Here is a 17,105-nt window from a genome sequence, read left to right as displayed (position 1 = left end):
GAGGTCACCAGAGGGGAGGGGGTTAGGGGGATGGGTGATAAAGGTGAAGGGGAATATGAAGTACAAACTTCCAGCTGTAAAAAAAATAAATGTATGTATAGCACAGGGAATATAGTCAGTAATATTGTGGTAACTGCGTGGCGACAGATGGTTACTAGACTTACTGTGTAGATCACGTCGTAAAGCCATGTAAATGTCAAATCACTGTCGCACATCTGAAACTAATATACTATTGTATGCTAACTATACTTTAATAAAAAAATTTTTTTAACCTAAAGAATAAATAAAAGGTCCCGGTTCTCAGAGTGTCCCCGTGGTTAGTAAATTGAAAGATGGTCTGGCAAATGGTCTCCAAAGTCTTTTTAAGCTCTGAAAAAATAGGCGGGGCAAGTATTATGCCTTTTTGACAGATGAGGAAACTGATCCGAGAAACCATGTGATTTGCTCGTTCACAAAACAAAGTAATAGATAGCATTGTAAGGACATAAACCTGGTCCCCTGGGGCCTAGTCCAGGGCTCTGGCGACTGGCAGTGGGACAGCTTCCCTGACCACAAGCCCGCCCTGCCTTCCCTCAGCCTGCCAGAGTGACCACTGCTGAGGTCGTCCCTTCCACTGTCTTCCCCCAGGATCAGGCAGCTAAGGACAAGGCCCTGCAGAGCATGGCTGCCATGTCGTCCGCCCAGATCATCTCCGCCACAGCCTTCCACAGTAAAATGGCCCTCGCTCGGGGCCCTGGCTGCCCAGCAGTCTCAGGGGTAAGTGGGGCTGCCCGGAGCCAGAGGCCAAACCAGCCCTCTCCTTCTCGCTCCACCCCCCTCTGCAGGGCCAGAAGCACTGGCCAGACCAGATTTCTCTAACTTGAATCCTCACAGGCCAGGATAGCCAGAGGGAAGGAGGGACCAAGGGCTGAGGGGCCGTACTGGGTCATGGCCCAGCTGGTATTGGAACTACATTCCCGGCAAGGACCTTGGCAAGGTTGCAGCAGACCTTTCATGAGGGACAAAGCTGACCCTATTTGCTGACAACCAGAGAAGCTCTACAGAGTTGGCCCAATTTAAAGATAGGGAAGCTGAAGTCCTGGGGATGGGGGCTTAAGCTGAGGCTTTGGTAAAGCGCTAAACATGTCCCTGAGCGGCCCCGTCACTTGGCCTCATCCGCTCCCCTCCCTCAGGTGCTCAGCACCGTTCTCCTTCCAGCTGGAGGGCTGATGTCCAGGAACATACTTGCGTTCAAATTCTAAATGTCTCAGCCTAAGAACTGGTCCCTTGGGCATGGCCGTGTTGCTCACACTTTGAGAATGGTCCAGAAAGGCTCCTCCTTTCTAGGGCTGTGTCCTCACAGGGTTTTCTTGGCTGTAGGGACTAAATGAGTCTTCAAGATGTACCTGCAGCACCTGGCCTTTGGGGCAGTGACAGGCTCTGCGCTCAGTGAGCCTCTTGTCCAGCATTTTTTCAAAGTGTATTCCAGAGAGCACTAGTCCACAGGAGGTTAAACAGATATGGCACAAAGTGATTCTATGCATAAGTGAGGTTGGGGCACTTAGAACTAAATAGGTTTCTTGACTCTAGGACTGTTCAGAGCCTTATGTGCTGCTGTGCCCTGTGGGTCATCTCTAAGGGAGGAATAGGAGATGCTGTGTTTACCAAACCTGAGCGTTTTTCCCATGCGGCCCCTTAGCAACTGAGCATGTCCAGAGACTAGAAACACTTGAAACACTTTGGGATGCTGCCGTTACCAAGTACTTAGACAGTAGCATTAAGTCTCTCACTGCCGCTCACTGGTCCAGGCTCCAGCCTCACCTTCCAGCTGAGGCCACTGCACTGTTTCCCCACACCATGGGCCCACGTGCACATAGGCTATGCTGACTCTGCGCTTTTTGCCTCCTCAGTTTTGGCAAGGAGCTTTGCCAGGCCAAGCCGGAACATCCCATGAGTGAGTATGGTCTGCTACCAGTTAGTCCCTGAACTGAACTCGAGCCCATAACCTGATGCAGTTGAGCGTGACCCCCAGGGTGGGACAGGGCCGCAGTCTGGGGTCCGCCTTAAACTTGGGGATTGGCTTCTGCTCTTGGCAGCAGCTCAGTCAGCAGTATGGATACCCTGAGTGGCATTTGCCAAAATACTAGTCCAGGGTGTAACAGGGCCAGAACTTGGGACCCCAAGGGAAATAGGGTAGGAACCAGGCCTCTGGCTGGCCTGGGAGAGGTGGGTTTTTCCAACAGATATGCTGCTTCTGTGGATCAGCCATGAAACCTGAGGGAGTTGGCATGGGATGGAGTGGGAGGCCAAAGCCCACCAAGACCCTGATGGCCAGACCCCCAGGACCTGCGCCCAGAGAGCTATGGACGCTGCTTGAGGATCTGGAGCCGCACCCTGCCCAAGCCTTATACCTCCTTTCCCTTGTCTCCCACAGTGTGAAACCTTTCTCTCAGCAATCCTACACTGTCCAGCCTTCGCTGCCTCTGCCAGGTGGGTCAGCAGCGCACAGCTCCCTCACATCGTACCCCTGCAACTCCTGCCCCCAGGCCCCAGGCCCCTGACAGCTGGACACCTCCTGCCCCTCAGACCACTGCAGTATCTCCCACACCTGGCATATGCTGAGACCATACAGCCCAGTCTCCTGCTGCAGCACGCGTACCTCTTCCGTGCGTAAGCCCCTTCCTGCTCCTCAGGTTGCCTGTCATCCCCCCGACCCCCGCTCCAAGCCTGGGCTCAGGCTTGCAGGGGCACACACAATTCAAAGGGCAGGGCAGTGGCTGTGCCCAGGGCAGCTGCTCCGCCTGCCACCCCTGTATGTGGCATGTGTGCCCCATATACCTTGGCTCCTGAGATGGCCTCCCTCTGTAATCATCTCCTTCAGACTTTCCAGCTTGGAAAGAACCTTTTGTAGCAGAGGGAGCCCTCCTGGGAAGAGGCCCAGAGCGTGGGCAGGGCAGGCGAAGGTCCAGCCGTGGGGCCACTGCTGGGGCTCCCCGCTTGCACCGAGCAGGTGACCAGCTCTGTTCTTGCCTCTTGCTCATGAGGGCCTCTCATCACCTTCCACTCTGCAGAGCAAGACAGGACCCTCACCCATCACCAGCTTTTCTGGCTTGGGGAACGACTCCTGCCCATGGTCTGACCGGGCTCCTCCTGCTCTGAGAGCAGCCCTGCCACCCGCTTAGGCTCCTCGTTGCTGCTTTCTCTCAGCCCTGTGCAGTCCACCCTCGTGTGTGTCCTTGCTTCACTGGCCTCACTGTCTTCGCTCAGGCCCTCTTAGATCTTGCCTGGATTGCTACAGCAGCCTCTTAGCCAACTCCCCATCTCCAGTCTCTTATCTTTACTCTATAACTCACCTAGTCATCATTCTAAAGCATCTGTGGCACCATGTTGCGCCTAGATTAAAACCTTTTAATGGTTCCCTGGTGCCTTCAGGATACAATCTAAACTCTGGTAGGGCTTGTGTGGTTCTTCTGTAAAACTCACCTTTCTCCCTTCTCCCTTCCTTTCCCTCCCACTCCCACCCCACCCCCCAACTCCCGCCTCTGGGCTGTGACTCAGGCTTCCCTCTTCTAGGTTTCTCTGCCCTGCCCCTGCCCTGGTTTATGCACCTCGCTGTTGGCACCTGAGTGCTCTGTGCACCTCCACCTAGCACCTCATTCTTTATTATCACCATCCGTGTGGATGGGGCAGTGTGTGCGACTGATTTGTCTATGTCTCCGTGTATCTGGATCTGTCTGGCACTCAGCAGTTCCTCAGTGAGCAGCGTTTGAACAAATGACTGAATGGTTCAGCCGATGCATTGAGCACAGGCTAATGAGCCCTCCACCCACCCCTCTGCTTGCTGTTTCTTTGTCTCCTTCCTAAAAGTGCTCTGAGCTACCTGCCTCAGCACATGGAACCTCCACTCACCAGACTCCCAGCCTGGAAAACTGGCATCATCTGGAGCTGGGCCTCACTGCTCCCTTACATCCCATTAGTCACCAAGGCCTGGACTTTTGCTCCCTTCATATCCCTTCTACGTTCTTTCATCTTCACCCCACTGTACTGTAGTTCAGGTCCCACAAAGACCGTGCTTCCGGTTTGCCTCGCCCTTGCCCAGTCCTTTCTCCAAACTGGAATAGGATCTTTCAGAAATGCAGATCTGAGCATTTCACTGCTCTGCTTAAAATCTTCAGTCGCACTTCCGAACTCTCTCAGGCTAAAATTCATACTTAGTCTAGTGCCCACGGCCCATTTCTTCAGACTTATTTCCTGCCACTGGCACAAACTCACTCTTCTCTCTAGTTCTACCACAGACTTGAGCCTCCAAACCTGTGGAGCATCTCATGGCCCCCAGACCTTTGCCCCTGCTCTGTTCCCTGCTCTGCACACCTTTTCCCTGGCTTCACCTACTGCCTCCTACTTCTACTTGATAACTTCTTTCAAGCAGCACCTTCTTTGGAAAAAGCTTTCCTGACCACTCCTGAGTTGGACTAGAAGCTCCTCTTTGATGCTGAGTGCATATCCGTCAATTGTTACCGCATTCATTTCTTTATTAGCAAACCTGTATTGAGTGCCTGTTCCAGGCCAGACACTGTTCTCAGTGCTGGAGAGACAGCAGTGAACCAAACAGGAAACTTTCTCATCCCATGGGGCTTACATTGTTATAATTTAATGATTCGTCTGGTCATCTTCCCCACTGGACCAGAAGCTTCTTGAGAGGTGGAACCTAGTGGTACCTGCTCCAGAAGCCCTCTCAGCCCAGCAGGTGTCCAGCACCCCCATCTGGCGTGCAATCCCCTTTGAGTGTAGTTCTGTGCAGGTTGAGGGGTCTAAGCTGTACCAGGCTAAAGCCCTCCGCACCAGGGCTGCCTTTGGGCTCACTAGCCACTGCTTTGCACTCCCCTCCACCACCCCTGTTGGAGCCCCTCTAGCCAGCACTGGGTCTCACTGGTGGACCTGGGGACCTCACAGAGGGTGTTGGCAGGGAGGCTGTGTGTGAACAGGCTTCCATGTACCTCTCTCACTGCGTGCAGGGTTTGAGTCTCCTGCAGGACCTGCCCCATCGCCCTCAGCGCCCCCAGCACCCCCGTGGCAGGGCCGCAGTGTGGCCAGCTCCAAGCTCTGGATGTTAGAGTTCTCTGCCTTCCTGGAGCAGCAGCAAGACCCTGATACGGTAGGTTCTGGCATCTGGCCTGCTCTCCTGCCCCCCCTTATTCAGTTCCAGCTCCCTTGCCTTCTCCAGCTCTTTTACTACCTGCGTGTGATTTTCTTACCCCGCCCTTCTGCCCTACCCCACTTTGGGCTTTAATATAGCTTCCTCATTCCTTTCCAACGGTCCCCCTTCTCTCCCCTCTCTCCCCTCTCTCTCCGTTTCCTGTCCTTCCTCAAGCTACCTCCTCCTTCTTTTCTCACTTTACTTTCCTCTTCTCCCTTCTGTAGCTATTACTCCCATCCCAAAGCCCTCCCGCGGTTTCTTTACCCGACCCCAGCTCTCTCAGGTCCTCTCCTTTTCCTGCTCCTTCCCTGACCTCTATTCTTCCCTCCCTGTTCTCTTTCCTCCCAACCACTTCTCAGTCCAGAGTCACTCATCTCAACCCCACCCCTAGGCTGTTCTGTCCTTTCCCCTGTGGCTCTGAGGAGTCTCCTGTGTCTGATCTACATCCCTGGGGAGTCCCGCCTCCACCCTGTCCCCTTCAATGTTCTGTGTCCTGGGTGACCAGCATCACTTGCAAAAGTCAAAATAGCACTTGGAGAAGGCTGGGCTGACAGACCATTTCACTTCGTCATTTCTAAACTTGTTTTTGAAATTATTTTTTATTAAATTTATTGGGGTAACATTGGTTAATAAAATTATATGGGTTTCAGGTGTACAATTCAGTAACACATCATCTGTTCACTGCATTGTGCGTTCACCACCCAAAGTCAAATCTCCTTCTGTCACCACATATTTGATCCCCTTTACCCTTATCTACTTTCCCTCTGGTAACCACTAAACTGTTTTTGTTTGTTCATTTGTTGCTTTCAGTTTTATGTACTACATATGAGTGAAATCATATGGTTCTCAACTTTTTCTGTGTGCCTTATTTTGCTTAGCATGATAATCTCAAGGTCCATCCATGTTTTCGCAAATGGCAGTATTTTATCTTTCCTTGTGGCTGAGTAACATTCCATTGTACACATGTACCACAGCTCCTTTATCCAGTCATTTCAGTTGTTTCCATGTCTTGGCCACTGTGAATATGCTGCAGTGAACATCGGGACGCATATATCTTTATGAATAAATGTTTTTGAATTTTTGGGGTAGTTAACCAGAAGAGGGATTGCTGGGTCATATGGCCATTCTATTCTTAATTTTTCGAGGAACCTCTATACTGTTTTCCGTAGTGCCTGTACTAATCTGTAGTCCCACCAGCAGTGTATGAGGGTTCCTTTTTCTCCACATCCTCTCCAACATTTGTTATTACTTGTCTTGTTGATAATAGCCATTCGAACAGGTGTGAGGTGGCATCTCATTGTGTTTTTTTAATTTTTATATAACTTTTATTTTTTTATGGTGACATTGGTTAACGAAATCCAGTAAGTTTCAGGTGTACAATTTAACAGTAAGGCATATATATGCATTGCATTGTGTGTTCACCTCCCATAGTTAGATTTCTTTCTGTCACCATCATTGTGATTTCGATTTGCATTTTAAACTTGTTTTTTAGCTGAGGAACCCATTAATCAAATAAACTCTTACTCAGAAGCCGAGTGTATACAACAAAAGAAGTAGATTTTGTCTGGTTGTAGCAGCAGAGGCACCCAGCCCCCGTCCACAGGGATGGAGCACAGTTTGAAAATACCTTATCTAGGTCAGTGGTCTTACCTCCCAGATGAGACACCAGAAGCCCAAAGATAGAAAATCACTTGCCTAAGGATATTTAGTGACAGAGGCAGGACTAAGAATAATACAAATAACAACTGCAACTTATTGAGCATCTACGTGGTGCCAGGAACTGCATCAGATGCTTTATGCCATTAACTTTGCTTTATATTTCATTCTTTCACTATCTCCATTTTCCACTGGGGAAACGGAGGGAGGCCCTGAGAGGTGAAGTTACTTGCTATAGGTCACATGGGTGAGATCTGAGCTCTGGTCTGTTCTGTCTGTTCTGTCTGCCCTGCTGCCCTCACCTCTCCCTCAGACCAGCTGTTCTCTCCACAGTACAACAAGCACCTGTTTGTGCACATTGGCCAGTCAAGCCCAAGCTACAGTGACCCCTACCTCGAAGCCGTGGACATCCGCCAGATCTATGACAAGTTCCCAGAGAAAAAAGGTGGACTCAAGGAGCTCTTTGAACGAGGACCTTCCAATGCCTTTTTTCTCGTGAAGTTCTGGGTAAGCTTTTAATAGATTCTCCCTTTCTACCCCTAGTATGTCGATGAGAGAGAGGGGAAAAGAGGAAGAGTGGGCGCGAGGTGCCCTTGCCATGGTGGAAACCTGGTGAGGGCAGGACCAGTGAGAAGGGAAGGAGCAAGTACTAATGACCATCCAGTGGTGGAGCTGAGACCCAGAATTGGGCCAGCGGGGCCAGAGAGCTGGGCTACTACGAGGCCCTTTTCAGATTTGTAGTAATGGTTACCACACTGGGTGGGAGCACAGCCTTAAGAAGGCCGTAGTAGTGGAAGAAGACTTACAGGAGATACTGAGGGAGTAGGTGAAAAGCAATCATGGACGCAGTAGTCACCCGAGTCTGAATGGCAAGTCCTGAGTTGGTTTCAGACCTTGGAGCAGGGCAATGGGTCCTTAAAAGCTCATCGCCAAGGATGGGGCTTGGAGAAGTGGACTGCAGAGTTAGGAAAGGTCATCCCCAAAGAAACACCCACCCAGCTTTTCAAACAGTTCAGCCCCTAGACTTGGTCTCTGCTGCCCTCCTCACCTCAGACCTGGACAGCTACTATGTGGGGAGAGCCCCCTCCTTTGAAAACACCTCCTGTAAGACCAGGAGGCACAATTAATACCTTCTCTGGGAGCTTACCTTCCAAGAGGCCTGGTACACACGAAAAAGGGATGCACAGGAGAGTCAGACAAGTGCAAACCAATGCAGCAGTGAGGAAATGCAGGAAATCCTCCTGGCTTGCGATTGGAGCCTTTGAATAGTTTCAGGGCTTTGATACTAGGCCTCGGTTGTCCTGCCCGCATTCCTCTTCCGGGCACCCTTGCCTGTCTGTTAACACCTACGAGACAGCTCAGAGGTTCTTATCCTTTGCATGGTCCCAGACCACTTTGATTATCTTAAAGCTTTGCTTTCTCCAGAAATAGGCAAATTCACACAAAATTTCATATATAATTCTAGGTGCTTACAGGCCCATGGCTAGATATTCCTAGCCTAGCTCTCATCCACAAGCAAATCTGTGGAACGGGCTCTCTCCAGAAGAGGCAAGTGCTGAAACTGAGACCCAAGTCCCCTGATGTTTAAGATGCTCGTTTTTGCACTCTGCAGGATAGCTTGTTTTGTGAGCAGGATGAGAGTTGGACCTGGGCCTTTAGAGATAGGCAAGATCTATTAGGCAGAGACAAAGAAAGGCTGTTTTAGCTGTATATCCACAATGTAAGGAAGTGGGCTCCAGAGGGGGAAGTCATAGATACAGGTGTGTGAGAGGGAATGAAAGAAAATAAAACTGCAAAGGTGAGTTAGATCTTGGAAGGCCCTGATCGTCCAAAAGTCTGGGTTTTAATCTATGCTGAGTGAAAAACAGGTAATCGTTTCTCTTATCTTATTTTGAAATCAATGCATGCTCATAGTTATAGTATTAATAACATAATGAAAAGTATCAGATACTCATCCTCTTCCCCCTCGACCCCAGTCTCCAGAGACAATCACTATGAATTTTCACCGTTTGTTCTTGCTTTTATCTCCTTAGTTCTAAATAATATGCTTATACTGTTATATCTTGATATTACAACTAAGACCTTTATTCTTATGGCAGAAAAAAATTAGCTATGTTATACCTCATCACCCCTATATCATCATATCTAATAAGTTATATAATTTAATCAAAGCAATATAATTTTTACATTTTTGACAATGTGTGTTGACTATCAAGGAGCCAAGAAGTGTTATGTGATTACATTTCATATCTTGTTTGGCTTTTTGGTTTTTTCCTACAAATAAATGAGTTTCTCACTTGCATATTTTTAAAAAACCTATTTTTAAAATTTTACAGATTTCTTCATTACAACTACAATATAAAATTTTTAAAAATGTCCCCCAAATATTCAAACCTACCAAATATTTTATCAATTCTCTATTTCTTCTAGAGATTTTTCTTCTGGATGTCTCTGTTCTGCTCCTGTTTAAACTGGTTATTCCTTAGGCCTGTTGTCACCCAGGGACCTTCTTTATTGAAGCTCTCCTATCTTGAATCTACAGTTTTCCTAGATCTCATATTTTTCTCTCTTTAGGTATCTCCCTATATTTTGCTGGAACACGTTCCCTAGTACCTTCCTAAGAAAAGATAACATGTAGATAAATGTTCTGAGTCTTTGTTTGAAATGTCATTTTTTGTGTTACTGATGAGTACTTTGACTGGGTATAGAATCCAGATCATACATAGATCATTTTCACTAGAGGTAATTTTCAATAATCATTTTTCAGTGCATTGCTCAATTGTTTTCTAATAGGGGTAGTCTGATAGTGTTCTAATACTCTATTTGTTATGTAAATTGCTTTTGTTTTTGTTTTCAGTCTCTAGAAGTTTTGCATTTCCTCACTATCCCTGACGTTCTTAAATTTCACATTGATGGGCTTTGGGCCATGTATTATTTTCTTCCTATTTTTGAGCCAGGCACTCTGTAGGTACTTTTTAATCATGGGATTAGAGTCTCTTAATTTGGGGAAATTTACTTGTATTATTTCTTTGGTAATTTCTGTCCTTTTTTTATCTGTGTTCTTTTCCAGGAACCCCTTTCGGTCTGATGTTGGATCTCCTGAACTTATCCTCTATGATTTTTACCATTTCTTTATTTTCAAACTCTTTTTTTTTTTTGGTCTGTTTTCTTGGAGATTTCCTTAACTTTACCTTCTAATTCTACTGAATTAGCATATTACATAAAACCCAAAGTAATGAAGGCAAAAATAGTTTTTTTTTTTTCCATGTAATGTAAGTCTGAAAGTAGATTGTCCAGGCCTGATCCAACAGCTCCATGAAGCCATCAGGGACCTGACTTCTCCTCCCTGTCTGTCAACCTTAGTACATGGCTTCTGTCCTCAGGGTCGTGGCTGCTAGAGTTCCAGGCATCAGGAAGGAGGAACCCGACTTAGTTCCCTTTAAGGAGCCTTTCTGGGAGTCCCGCACAACATTTAACTAGTTGTATGTTGTACCTAGCTACCAAAGAGCCAAGGAAATACACTCTGCTAGTTGAGTAAGTTACCATTCTGAATAAAATTAGGGTTCTGTTACTATAGAAGAAGATGGGTGAGGCAGTTGCTAGCGTGTCATGGTTCAGATGATGGCATTTTTCTTAGTGTTTCATAAATCATGGTGTATCATACAGTTAATGGTGAATTAGGTTAATGGACTATGGTGGCATTCTCTGCCACACTGTCTTTCCAGTACTGAATTTTGAGCAAGAAATTTTTAATTTTTAAGAGCTCCTTTTGTTCTTTGATTACAACCGTATCTTGTTGGATAGATACAATTTTTCTCTTTTCTTTCTGGAAATATGAAGTGAAAGTTATTTTTTAAGTTGTCTTCTGCTCCCTTCTTTGTCTATTTCCCTTTAATCCTTTTTTGGTCTATTTTGATTTCTGTCTTTCAAGTTGAGGGTTTTCTCAAATATATATAATCCTTGGCCATATTGTTTAGCACGTAGGTTTTAAAAACAGCCTTATTTTTATATAATTCACTTACCACACAATTCACCCACTTACACTGTACAATTTAATTTTTTTTAGTATAGTCATAGAGTTATAAAACCAGTCAATTTTTATTTATTTTTATTATTATTATTTATGCCTACAGCACCTGATCCTCCTAGGTGGTCTTACATCCAAGTACTAACCAGGCCCGACCCTGCTTAGCTTCCAAGATCAGACATTGGGCTTGTTCAGGGTGGCATGGCTGTAGACTATAAATCATGGCTTCACTGGGGCACGAACCCAGGACCTTCTGCATGTAAAGCAGATGTGCTAACTGCTAAACTATGGAACCATGTCCAGAACCAGTCAATTTTAGAACATTGTCATCACCCTGGAGACAAACCTGTACCCTGGAGCTATTATCCCCCACCCTTACTCCCCCAGCCTTAGGCTACTACTAATCTACTTTCTATCTTTATGGCTTTGCCTTTTTGGAACATTTTCTATAAATGGAATCATACAATATGTAGTGTTTTGTGACTGGCTTATTTCACTTAGCATAATGTTTTCAAGGTTCAGCCATTTTGTAGTAGGTACCAGTACTTCATTCCTTTTTAAGGCTGAGTAGTATTCCATTGTAAGGATATACCACATTTTGTTTATCTGTTCATCAGTTGATGGTCATTTGGCTTCTGTCTACCTTTTGATTATTATGAATAATGTTGCTATGAACATTCCTGTACAAGTTTTTGTATGGAAATATGTTTTCATTTCTCTTGGCTGTATACTTAGGTGTGGAATCGCTAGATCACATGGTAACTCTATGTTTACCTTTTGGAAAAGCTGCCAGACTGTCTTCCACAGTGGCTGTAGCATTTTATGTTCCTACTAGCAGCATGTGAGGGTCCCAGTTTCTCCACATCCTCCCCTTGACATTCTCTGTGATTATTGCATTCTTATATTTTCTTTGGAGAAATGTCTGTTCAGCAGCTTTGCCCATTTTAAAATTGGATTACTTGTCTTTTTATTGATTTATGAGTTCTTTGTATATTATAGATAGAAGTCCCTTATCAGGTACATGGTTTGAAAATGTTACCTCCCATTCTGTTTGCTCTTTTAACATTCTTTATAGTATCCTTTGAAGCACAAAAGTTTTTCATTTTGATGAAACCCAGTTTATTCCTTTGTTGTTTGTTTGTGCCACTTGTCCATGTTTAATAGTGACTAGGAACTCTGTGAACAAGGCAGGACTTGTTACCTGATGGCCTTCACATTAAGGTGATTGGGGAGCCAGCTGTTTTATTGGGGAGACCAATAAATGTCAGTATGTTTACTAGACCTTTATTTTCCCAAACTGTTCAGTTTCTCCAGAGAAGACTCCTTTAATTCCTTCCCTGGAAGGGATGTACCTGATCAGTAGAATTCTAGGAGTGGGGCAAAGGAGAGGGCTAAGGGATCCTACCATTTCTTATGCAGGTTTTACTTAATTCTCCTGTTTTTATCCCTGTTTCTTCCCCCTCTTCTAAGCCCTCCAGCTTAATTTCTTAAGACAATCACCCCTTCGTCCTCTGCTGATGGGTGGGAGATGGCGGCCTAGAGTCCTGCCCACCTTGTGTACACACTTTTAGTCAGTTCCTTGTGTCACATCCTAGCCTCCCCCAGTCCCACTGTCCTGGTCCCTCTAGTCCCAAGCCACTTAGGGCTTCTCTCCAGTACATCAGCTCACTTCTTATCTGTCACTCCTTTGAAGGCACTTTTAGGTTGTAATTCCTTCTGCTTCCTTTGCCCCCACAGAATTCATTTTAGTTTTGGTCAGCCTTCAGTTCTTGAGTCTGTCGAACTCTTTTGTCATTTTTGTCTTTTCTCCGTTTTCTTTGCCTTTTTGGTGTAGCACATTTTTAAAAGTTCTTTGCTATCATTTTAGTTGCTTCTCTGGAAGGGGAAAAATGAACTTGTATGTTTACTCTCTCATTTTAACCAGATGTCTAGGAAAATGAGTTTTAATCTGAGTGTCACCTGCAATGGATTGATTGATAGTCATTGTTCGGAATTCTGGGTTGAGAAAGATCTAGAGGGAGAAAGGGCTGGTAATGTCTGTCATGGGTATAGCATCGGATGAAAGTAGTACATTTACTACATATTTGCTGTCCCTTTTCTCTAGGCAATGAGAAATCATTGAAGCTTTTTGAACAGGGCACGATATGGCTAGAGTTGTGCTTAGTTGGATAAATCAGCCATCCAGACTGGAAACTAGTAGGAGACTGCTATCATATAGGCCAAATGAGAGGCAGCAGCCTCTTTAGGACCTCAGCCAGAAAGGGTTTAAAGGGCTGTTCTTATTATATACACACAGTGAGGTGGGTCAGGGCGGTCAGTGAAAGATTGTGCCAGGCACTGTTCTTATCACGTTACATATATAGGCATGTTTTATCGTTGCCACACACCCAGAGGTAGGTAGAGTTGACAGCCTCCTTTCATTGAGGGGAAACAGGCACAGAGAAGTGAAATGACTTGATAGGGACACCAGGTTCATAGTGGCAGAGCTGGATCCAGAACCAGACAGTCTGGATCGAGGGTGTGAGCTTGGAAGTGTTACACTAAACTGTCTACCTTGCAAAGTCCCTGGGGTGCCCTCCCCACCTGGTCCTGGTGCTTCCCCTGTTCCTGTTGGTGAAGGCTCTGGCTTGCCCAAGAAAGCGTTCCCAGGCCCCTGGGGAATGGCATGCAGACACCAGACTTGACTCTGTGCTGTCAGTGTGGAGTTGGGCTTCTTGGATTTTCTAGAGTCCAGGCTTCTCTTCCAGAAAATGGAGAGGGGTATCCTGCCTGTCCTCCAGCCTGGCTCGTGGTTCATGTCTTCTCCTTCCTTCTGACTCTGTGGGGAGATTGGAGGTAGAGATTGATGGGAGCAGAGAAGGTAGGAAGGAGGGGGTGCTGAGGAAACATGATCAGGCAGGTTCCATGTATGGCCTTCGTGCTCTGGCCACAGGCTCTGCACACCACCTGTGCTGTGTGGACCCAGTGTGACCCTGTCTTCCAGGAGCTCACGTTTTGAGGCGGAGAACTCAGAATGGATCTCAGGGTCCTGAGGCAGTTATCGCTGTGCAGGGGAGCATGGTGGGCTACAAGCCAGGCCCGCCCAGTGTCTCAAGGGAGTACAGGCGGGCAGCAGCTGGGACATAGAGGCTCTAGCCTCAGTTCGAGAGCTATGTCCTGAGCAAATCTCAGCTTCTCTGGGCCTCTGTTTCTCCATCTGAAAAACAAGCGGTTTGTTCTCGAAGGCCTGTAACAGGCTGTGTCTTTGAGGACCTGATGTGTGTGGGGTCAGCTGGCAGTGAAAGGAAGCTGTGGGCCTGCCTTCTCCTGCCTTGTGCCTGAGCCGGGCTCTCTCGGAAGGCCAGAAGCTTGGGCAGGGTGAGGACCGGTGAAATCAGAGACGGGGGCATATCTGTAGCCAGGGCACTTTGGCGGTCATCTCGTCTCTTCTCCTCCTGTCTGGGTTGGGCATAGGCACCAGGGAAGTACAGATCTGTGATGTGGGGAAAAGAAATGCTCTTGCTTGCTAGCCGTGGATATTTGGTCAGCCATGGGGTACTCACTGGCAGCTTGGCGTCCCCAGACTTCTGGACCCTCTTCTCCTGTGCTCTGGCCTGGCCATTCCTTCCCCATCCATCGGGGACTGGCCACATGCAATGAGGAAGGCACCTCTCCTGAAAGCCTTCCTTTCTTCTGTATAGCAGTTTTCTGGTTACGGCCCCAGGCCTTGAATGGGCATGCAGGAAAGTTGATCAGAGCCCCCTTGGATTGGGAGGAGGACTTTGATGTCCCCAACCCATCCTCCTCCTCCCAGCCCCCTTCTCACTAAAATTAGTGTTCTTATTGATGGGATTGCAGTAGTATCTCTGCCAGGACAAACTGTTCCCAACCTGGTGGAAAGTGGCATCTGGGTGCAGGAGGGGTTGAGATGTAAGGCTGTGCTCCATCGGATTCTGACGGTTGATCAGAGCCCCCTTGGATTGGGAGGAGGGCCTGGAGCAGGACTGAGAAGCTGAGACCCTTCCTTCCTGCCCTAGCACACATGAGACCAGCAGAGGCCACCTGTGTCCTGGGGGTGGGGAGAGAGGGGACTCTTGGATACCGATGGCCATTAACGCCCATTTGCAAACAGAAAATGCTGGGCAGAGGAACCCGAGGCTGTGAGGGGAGGAGAGTACCCCAGACTGTCTGCCCATCCCAGCCTGCTGTCCCCTTTTGGGCCCTGACATTTCTCCCAGGCACATACCAGCACATGACAATGAATCTGAGCCCCTCCGGCCCCCACACCCGAGCTGCGGCTGTCCCTGCTCATCTGTCAGTCACCCGATCCCCCACACCTGTTCCAGGCACAGCCTGTGAGCTGCCCACCCGCACCACAGCTATGAATAGGGTGGAGGTTGGGGAACAGGGGGCATTCTGAGGCCAGGAGGGCAAGTGGTAGGGGGCACCTCTTAGGGTAATATGGGGGTAGGTTTCCTCTTAGGCTAAGAAAGTAGAGAAGCAAGCTTTTTATGGGAGGTGCTTAAAGTGGGGGGATACAGGGTGGAAAGAGGGATGGGGTTATAATTAGAAGGATGGGGCACTGAGGACAAGATGAGACACTCTGGGGTGCCTCGTCTACATCATTGGCCAGCATCTCCTGAGTCTGTGCGGTGTCATCACAGGGCAGGTTCTGGGACAGACTTTAGATTGTCACGTGTAGGATATGTTTTCCTGAAATCCCTCTTTCCCCACTCCAGACAACCAGCTCACTTACTCTACTTGTTTTCCCATGAGTTCTAAATTCCTTGAGAGCAGAGACAACGTCTGAGCCTCTTTGGCCCCCATTGCCCCTAGCTGTGCTGGGCTGCGATAGGATAAGTGGTGATTGGCTGACTGATTGGAAGGTCCAGGTGAGTGGGAGGTGGTGACAGAAGACCCTGGAATATATTTGAGATCGGGGCAGAGCTGGGGCTCAGAGGACTCCTCTTTAAGCAGGAGATTGTGGATCCTTCCTTGGGATCAGGGGCCCTCTTTCTTCCGACCTGGAGCCACCGCGAAGTGAGAGGTAGAACAGCCCCACACGACCTTTATCGAAGGCCCATCCTGTACCAGGCATTGTCCAAGCCCTGGGCAGAACTTAGTTCTTGCCTCTAGGGTGCTCCCCAGCTGGAAGGGGCAAGGCCGTCTGAGCAGATCCTACCAGCACAGACCGAGGAAGGGCATGTCCAGACCGCCGCGGGAGTGCTAGGACAGCTGCTACTTTTTGTGTCCTGGGAAGAGCCTGGGAGGGCTGGGCCAGGTCCGCCCAAGCCTGGTGGTGCAGTGTTCTTTTTAGGCATCACACGAATAAATATTTCTTCTTTAATACTTATATAATTATTTTCATACATATTAGAAAAGTAAAATCCCTGATTTCATGAATATATTGCTGAGAATGGAATAAGAGTGAGTCAATTTAAAAAGAAAAAACAAAACAAAAAACATTAGGGGCGTAGTAGGACAAGTATGTAGTGAGTGGTACATGATATAGCATTAATCAAGGGGCGGTCGGCAGGGCTGAAAAGCGGCTGAAGTCTGAGAAACATTTTATGCCCTGGCCGAGCCCCTTGGACGTCCCCCAACCCCTCTGTGTTCCCCCACGTTCGGGTACCTGCCCTTCCCTGGCCACTGAGCTTCCTGCCAACTTTTTTCAGACTTGGTCCACATTTCTGCCCTGCAACTAATGCAGGTCCCAGTGTTCTCTTTTTCTATTGTTTAGGCAGCACAACCTGATTTTATACCAGGCCTGGATGTGGAGAAAGGTGAAAACTTTCCTAGATCCCACTGTCCAGATTCTTTTTAAGCCCTCTGGATTGCTTCCTGGCCCTAGGACCTGGACTGTGGTCCCAGAGGTCTCCTTGACTCCACCCTCGATGGGTGCCTGCCTACTTAACCGTTGCTTCTTGGCTTCCCCGTGTCTCTCTCCAGGCAGACCTCAACACCAACATGGAGGATGAGGGCAGCTCCTTCTACGGGGTGTCCAGCCAATACGAGAGTCCCGAGAACATGATAATCACCTGCTCCACCAAGGTCTGCTCATTCGGCAAGCAGGTGGTAGAGAAAGTGGAGGTAGGAGCACCCTGTGAACTCGTTAAATCAAATCTTTTCATTGTTTCAGGCTGGTCTTCATTTCCTGTCCTCCTCTTAATTTGTCTGGATTAATGAAGTCTTACCCTCACAGTATCTTAGTTACTGATAACCCTCCTCATGTTAAACATGACCAGAGGCCAGACTGGTACCAGGGAG

At 47.7% G+C, this 17,105-nt stretch overlaps 1 protein-coding gene and 1 pseudogene across 5 annotated transcripts in view; one reads left to right on the top strand and one right to left on the bottom strand.

Moving 5' to 3' along the window:
- Window positions 1-17,105, top strand: part of TEAD4 (TEA domain transcription factor 4) — a 65,972-nt gene that overhangs the window by 42,924 nt on the left and 5,943 nt on the right. For 3 of the 5 annotated variants that reach the window (XM_039869153.1, XM_039869150.1, XM_039869148.1), the window contains 6 exons: window positions 628-756; window positions 1,890-1,933; window positions 2,414-2,469; window positions 4,995-5,134; window positions 7,166-7,339; window positions 16,788-16,928. In XM_039869153.1, the coding sequence (XP_039725087.1) occupies window positions 661-756; window positions 1,890-1,933; window positions 2,414-2,469; window positions 4,995-5,134; window positions 7,166-7,339; window positions 16,788-16,928 (651 nt within the window). In that variant the 5' untranslated portion in view covers window positions 628-660. The remainder of the gene's footprint in view (window positions 1-627; window positions 757-1,889; window positions 1,934-2,413; window positions 2,470-4,994; window positions 5,135-7,165; window positions 7,340-16,787; window positions 16,929-17,105) is intronic. The other 2 variants (XM_039869149.1, XM_039869151.1) reach the window with 1 other exon arrangement.
- Window positions 10,957-11,072, bottom strand: LOC120607582 (uncharacterized; annotated as a pseudogene).

Source organism: Pteropus medius, unplaced genomic scaffold (genome assembly GCF_902729225.1).
Source record: "Pteropus medius unplaced genomic scaffold, Ma_sr-lr_union100, whole genome shotgun sequence".
In the NCBI taxonomy this organism is placed as follows: domain Eukaryota; kingdom Metazoa; phylum Chordata; class Mammalia; order Chiroptera; family Pteropodidae; genus Pteropus; species Pteropus medius.
This window is presented reverse-complemented; position numbering and strand designations above follow the sequence as displayed.